Source organism: Carica papaya, chromosome 8 (assembly GCF_054855325.1).
Source record: "Carica papaya isolate Zhongbai chromosome 8, ASM5485532v1, whole genome shotgun sequence".
NCBI lineage: Eukaryota > Viridiplantae > Streptophyta > Magnoliopsida > Brassicales > Caricaceae > Carica > Carica papaya.
The window spans coordinates 11,373,431-11,380,471 of NC_142316.1; the positions used below are offsets into that span (position 1 = coordinate 11,373,431).

The 7,041-nt window shown below is 35.7% G+C and overlaps 1 protein-coding gene across 3 annotated transcripts; it reads left to right on the forward strand.

The window, feature by feature from the left end:
• The first annotated feature begins 845 nt into the window (after positions 1-845).
• On the forward strand, positions 846-6,761 carry LOC110810747 (translation initiation factor). 3 transcript variants are annotated; one of them, XR_015814188.1, is made up of 7 exons: positions 846-1,181; positions 1,660-1,774; positions 5,243-5,575; positions 5,667-5,713; positions 6,035-6,137; positions 6,289-6,421; positions 6,507-6,761. XR_015814188.1 is itself a non-coding variant. In XM_022037026.2 (7 exons), exons 2-7 carry the CDS (start codon positions 1,672-1,674, stop codon positions 6,521-6,523), a joined length of 696 nt encoding a protein of 231 aa, XP_021892718.1. In that variant the 5' UTR covers positions 846-1,181; positions 1,647-1,671; the 3' UTR covers positions 6,524-6,761. The 3 variants fall into 3 exon arrangements, 2 of the variants coding, with proteins under 2 accessions (XP_021892718.1, XP_021892717.1); XM_022037026.2 differs by having other exon boundaries at positions 1,647-1,774; positions 6,035-6,097; XM_022037025.2 differs by having other exon boundaries at positions 6,035-6,097.
• Positions 6,762-7,041: the final 280 nt, after the last annotated feature.

Consider the following 7,041-nt stretch of genomic DNA (forward strand, 5'->3'; position numbering starts at 1 on the left):
CAATGCATTTTTTCATACCATATCCATCATATGAATAACATATTTTATTCCTACTCAATCAAAAATAACATAACATAAATCTAAAAGTGTAACACTCCGCATCTGTATTGTAATTTTTAATTAGTGAAACATTTCTAATTTATAATTTTAATTGTATTTTGTAAAAGTTTCATTAAGATATTACTTTCAATTAATCATACTTAATTTCGATAAACATATCGAGAAATAAATCCAAAAAAAGTTTAAAACCCAAAAATTAATAAAATAGGGGTTTGGGGACCTAAATGAATGATATCAGAAACTTTGGGGCCTTCTGCAAATTAAAAAGGGCCCTAGGGGCCTAAACGAAGTGAAAATTCAAAAACTAGGCTTTCTATAAATTCAGAAAGTATGGACACGTCAGCGTGCGAGGTGTCGGTGGTTCCAATCGTTGTCCGCCGCGTGGCGAACATCGGACGCGTGGTGCCACGTGTGCTAAGGGTTGATCGGACGGTTTGTCATATGCGGGTTAGATCGAACGGCTGACATCCATGAATGCACGGACGGTAAAGATCGCATCCCGCCTAAATAGACGGGCCAGATCTCTTCCCGCCTAAAATTAAACGAACGGTGCAGATTAAAAGTTCAGATGAACGGTCCCAATCGCATAAAGGGCGATCCAACGGCCAATATTTAAGGAGGTGTAAAAAGACCAATAGGCCCTTAACAGCATCCTGAATCGAACGGCTCAGATTTGGGAAAGGAAGATTGGACGGTCAGGATGCATTGTTTCATGTGAAAATGATGAATATACCCATGATCGATCCAACGGCCCAGATTCAGGAGGTAGATCGGACGGCTCTCTTAACTAAATCCTACCCTGCTCCTCTTTCGAGAGGGGAGAGTTCCGGTCGGTAGAGAGGAGTGGTGAATTACCGCCGATTGGGAAAGAGGGGAGATAATCGCCGGCATAGGTGAGGGAGAGAGAGAGAGAGATACGCTGAAGTGACTTCCGCGCGCGTGTGGAGGCGGAGGCCGCTGCGTGATTCTCGGGAACAAGAACGACTGGTGGCAGCCCCTGCAAAGGAGAGGAGTGGGGCGCGCAGGAGGAGGAGGAGAAGCGGCGGCCCGGCGGAGCAGAGAAAGAGAAGGGGACCTTACCGCCGTCGTGACGAGCCGCGATTTCCGGGTTCGAGAACAAGGTAAGGGCGGCGTAGTCCTGACTCTAGATCTTTGTTTTCCTCATTTTTTTTTCTACATTTATCATGTGAATGATGCATACATGTGCGGTTGAAGGATTCATGTCATTTTGTGTGATATGTATTTATGTACATGTGTGAATATTATTTGTAAGGTAGTATCTATGTATGTCTAAAGTGTGATATATAGTCATATATAAATTTAAATTCAAGGATTCTTCCTCAAGGATAGGTTGAAAAATCTGTATTCTACCAAAATGGATTTCTAAATCCGTTGTCTGCAAAATAGGTTTCTTTGGATTTATTATCCATAGATTAGTAGCTTGTGTTGTCTTGAATGCTAGTGCTTTTGTAATTGGACTAACAAGGGTTTTTGAGTTCCCCCGTGACTTTGTTTTTGGGGTTCTGAGCATTAGCAACTTTTGGTTTCTGAAGAGTGAATACCTAGTTAATGAATTGAAAATCAAGCCTTGTTTGGCAGATTCTGCAGCAAATGGCAAAGCGAAGAGGAAGGAAGACAGTTAAACAAGCAGAAAAGGATAGCATGAAGCAGACCCAGATCAAGAATGAAAATGTGTTACCCCTTGATCAAGAAGGCAAGATTTTTGGGATTCACATTCTTTTTATTGTTCCTTTTCATACCATGAATATTTGCATTGTTGTTTTATTATATGGAGAAGTACAGGTCGATACTTTCTAGTTTGTGATATATCAGATTTAATATATATAGTTTACTTTTAACAGTTTTAGTAATCATGATCTGATCCTAACTAAGGGAGAATAACACTATTTTTTTTTTTTGGAAATAAAAAGTGGGGAGAATAACACTATTAATTTGAACACACTGTACAGTCTGGATTTTATAAGTTTGAGAGATGGACAACTTAGATTAGCTTTTCCAAAATTAAAAAAAAAACTCAAATATTAGTTTTATGTGTGCAAACTTTCCCAAAACTTCTCTAGTATGGATTTTCTTAAATTTTCTTTTAATTTTAAGTTTAACCATTTAGTTTTATTTTAGTTTTAGTTTATAAATATTTGTAAGTTTCAGGCTTGTTAATTATAAAAAATCTAATATGATTATTCATGTGTCAAATTTTTTAAATTCCAAACTATCAATGTGTTTAAATTAATAATTTTATTTTCTGTGACTAATTGTCATACCACAGATAATGGATTAATTGGTACTTTTGAAAAGTGCAAACTATAACCCAACCACTTGCAGATTTTTTTGGAAAATACCAAATGACCAAATCAAACTGCTTTTCTTTTGTTTGAATCGGTTTGGATAAGCTGTTCAATTAGGTATTGCGGTTATTTCTGCATACCCCTAATTTTACTGGTTTTCAACTTCCCTTCTTACTTTTCCAATATATCCAAAGAATAGTTCTTTTGGTAGAGGAAATATCAAAAGTAAATTGATGAATTTCTATGCATGACCATAATTCATCTCAACCAAAAATGACATTTTAAAATCATCCATAGTTTTGTGCTTAAAATTTTATGTGGATTGAAAATAATTTACAGTTCTTAATGGATCATTCACATAGAAAGAATGATCAATTCCTTCTCAAATTTGTAGCTCTTCAAATATAAAGTAGGGTGATTCTCAATCCTGAACTTGATTTATCAGATGAGAGTCAAGCACCTTTTTCCGTGGTGTTCTGTCCTGTCAACCATGGTGCTTGGTTTATAGCCTGCTGGGATTGAATTGGGTTGTGGGGGGATAGGTCAAAGAAGAAATTTGGGCATATAGAGCCATCCAAAGATAAGCATTACAATAAGCATATGGGCCTTATCCCTTTTCCTACCTTATGGGTAATATAGAAAAAATGAGACATAAGAGCATTTGTGAGTACAAAATTGTTTTTGAATAGAATAAAGGATACTCGGTTTAAGAACCTAAGTTTTTTGGTAAAGGGTTGTCTTCTTTATACTTACAAGGATTTAATCGATATTTTGATAAACTTATTAAATAATTTTGGTTACAGATAGCATCCCCTGGTGTTCATTAGTACTCTATATATTTTTTAGAAAATGATTTTAGCAATCTCATATTCACGAGGAACATAAATAATGTAAATTTCCTTAAGGATAAGTGCCCTTCCTTCAGCACTGGGGCAATGCCTAGATGGTTATGATCCAAGCTAGTAGTGACAAGCATTTGTGATAACTTGGGTAGTACCTTCCTTTCATTTGAACGACAGTGTGTCCCTTGCCTTTAACTTGCTCTGATTATCTATTACCTATTTTCACTTTGGTTTTGGTTGATCTATCCAAATCATTGAAGATTTGGATCTTTTACCATATAATTGGTATATCCTTCATCTGTGAACCAAGAATTTTCTCCACTTGATTGAACAGCATAAAATGCATAAACAAGTGATCTTCATTTTGTTGATTCTGATTTTGCTTAACTTTACAAAATTTTCTGTGTGCCAAACTTTTTGCAACATTTATACTAGATCTTGCCTTTCTACCAATTCACTCTTGAGATTTTTTCTTGCAAGTTCTATAAGGTGGAAACTTTCCATTCTCTTCGGTGTGTTTTTGCCTTTATGGTGGTTTGCCTTTCCTGTTCTGCCAGTAACAGGTTTCTTGCAATCTTTAAATGTTAGTTGTTGCTCCTTTTGCTTGGCTAGGAAAATATCTTCACTTTACCAGATCTTATAGAAGCTCTTTGCGAGCTTATTTAACTTACTAATTACTCAGGTACAATAAAATTCTTCAGGTCACAAGATTCTTCAATTGCAGAAATCATGGACTCAAACTTGTTTAGTAAGATGATTGTTATCTTTTCAACAACTTTATGATCTTCAAATGCTTCACCATAACATCTCAATTGATTACAAGCTCTATAAGCTTGGAAGAGCGGTCTTTGATTATCTGGTTATTTTTTTACCCTCAATGTTTCAAACTCTCTTTTTAGAGATACAGCTTCATGGTCCATGTCTTTCACTTCCTTTGAATTACTGGAGCTTGTCCCAGCTTGCTTTGCTATGGATGTTCTCATGATAATGGTCTTTGATTGTCTGGTTATTTCAAAAAAGATAATGAAATTGCAAAGTGAGAGCAGGATAAGCATTTAATGTATTCAGTATATGGCTCTGTATGTTACCCGATCTATTGAATTGTGAGATTTTCTGTCAAAGGACTGGCTCCTACCCATTTTCAGTTGTGTTACAAAGGTCATAAGCATGGGAACAACTTTTACTTTTGCAGCCCCAAAAAACGCAGTTGCTGTTTGCCCATTGTCATAAAAATTCTTACTCGCTTGAAATAATTTGATGAAATTAGCATTAAACTTTCATAAGTTCTCAAGAAGAAGGCTCTACGACCAATTGTTAGAATTTGTGGAACAAAACAGCTTATTTTGTGATATCTTAAAATTATCGATCTGTATTCAAGAACGAAAGAGCTTATTGTTCAATGACTTCTCTTATACACTACCTATTATTTATTTTCAACTCAAAATCCTATGTAGCTTACACTCAACTTTCTTATTTTTCCTTTCACACAATCACATTTCTTTTCCTAAAAACTATCTATTTGCCCATGACAACAAAATATTAAAACTTATTGAAAAATGTCACAACTCTAATAGTTATATGGTGGTTGACGTGTGGTGGAGTGTGCTGGTCATAAATTTGAGTTGTATGTGGCATCACCCGGTAATGGAAGGAAAATTTTGAAAAACCGTTACTTGTTGATTCCTGCAATGGTCCATAAATTTTGATCCATTATACCAACTCTTGTGGTGTTTATACACGCTCTGCAATACAGCCAAATAATTTGCTCAATTTTGAGGAAAAGCTTCTTTTAATGTCCTAGACTCCTCACTTTGATGGCATCTGATTGTTTTATATTCTTAATTTTTTAATGAATTGTTTTCTGAATCTAACTGATTTAAATTTTACTTCGTACTTCTAAGTTGAAAATCAAAATAATAGAAATAGTTTGGAACTGGCAATGTTTTCAGATTTATAGCACTAAGTGCTTAATTTCATAGTGAACATGAGCCTGTGTTAGATGTTTCTATCTTTAACCTGATACTTGTGTAACAGTTGAGCGACAAAGTGCTGCAGTCAGGGCTATTCGTGATGTGGAGATTGAACATTCTCTCACCGCATTGCGTTTGCTTCGCTCCTATTTTAGTGAGGAACAGCTCCAAACTCCTGTATTGCAATTTTTCAAAGAAAACCTTCCAAATATATCAGTTGTGAAAAATGAGGAAGATGGACAATTTGAAGTGCAATGGGAAGATAGAGGTCAAAATTTGTCCATGAACCATGCAGATGGGAAAAACATACATGCTTCGCTTTTACAGCGGTTGTCAATAGCTTATCCTCACAGCTATGCAATCCCACCTATCAATAATTTTTTATCAAGTGAAGCAGGTAGTGGAGGATTGATTCTCTAAGTTAAGGGAGTCAAAGCGTTATTTTGTATATTGGTTTAACTGATATATGAGTTACCTTTTGGTGGCAGGGAGAACAAACCTGTTAGGCCCCGACAGCCTGCAGTTCAAGGACTTTGTATGTTAAATGTCAAATTACACAGTTAATTTCTGTTTTGTTCTTGAGATTGTGAGGTACAGGAATAAAAAAGGCTTTTCAATGATTGCTGAAAACTAAATAAAATTGCACTTTAAGGGGTGATTGATTGATTCGAGCTGTTGCTGCTTGAAGGCAAACAAGTATATTTTATTGACCCATATTGGAGTTCCTCCTTACACATTTGCATACTTAAATATATTTGTAAAGAATTGTGTTTCTATAAGGAATATATTATTGTAGTTTACAATTCAGTTGATTACCTAACTTTTTGGTTTTCAATTTGAATCTTATACGATTTAGGTCTTGGAGGGGCCATCAGATAGTCAAATGCTTAAAATGCAGGATGCTCTTTGGACTCCTGGGGTTGGTAGCTTGACCATTTGCAATTTGAACTTTTTGATTTGTTAAGTTGATAGATCCCTTCAATATGGAGCAGTTTATGTAAATTTTTAGAAGAAAATAGAAGCTAAAAAGTTTCACTTAAGCTATTTTATTCCTTGTGGCTGATAGATGAGTGCTCGGCTGATTAGTGTTCTTCTTTATTGTTCTTACAGGTGAGCAGTCAACGACTATCTATTGGGATGACACCTAAAACTGTCAGGTATCCGAAGCCTGGTGAGATGCTTCTCTCTATCCATGGTTCACCCCTGGGTGTCTACAAGGAGGATAACATGGGAGCTATAAATGGTAATGCTTTATTGAATGTACAGCACTAAATGTTGGTAGGCACCTCACAACACGAAGATTCTGATACTTTAAATTTTAATTACAGAGTCTGAAGAGGGTTAATCACCTGTAGATAACTTCGTTTATCATAGTCTGGAAATATGCAGCCAAGTATCTGGATATTCTCCATTGCTGTACAAATGGTTATTTCAGTACATGAGATGAGATTGTGCTTTCATTCCTTCTTGCAACTGGAGTCATGTGGATTCTTAATTAAACTATGGGTCTGCATGTTAAAGAATCAAGGATCTCTTGTAAATTTTTCTGTTATATGCAGATCTGAAACATTCTGATCCGTCAATCAGCAAACTTAAACGGTGACTTAAAAGGTGATTTTGTTTTTAAAAACTTCTGGGGAATGGCGTGGCTTCCTTAGTAGGTTCAAAAATTATTGACGGATTGTTTGTCCTTCAACCATTGCTGTCTAGGGCTGCTTTATTCATTTATTTCCCTTTTGTAATAATCCTTAAGCTTCCCTTTATCTTGTTATCAATTAATTTTAAATCATTCTCTTAGCTTGAAAAGAAAAACATCACCAGACTTAAGCCTATTCTGGCTGCTCCATCTGCATCCCTACTTAA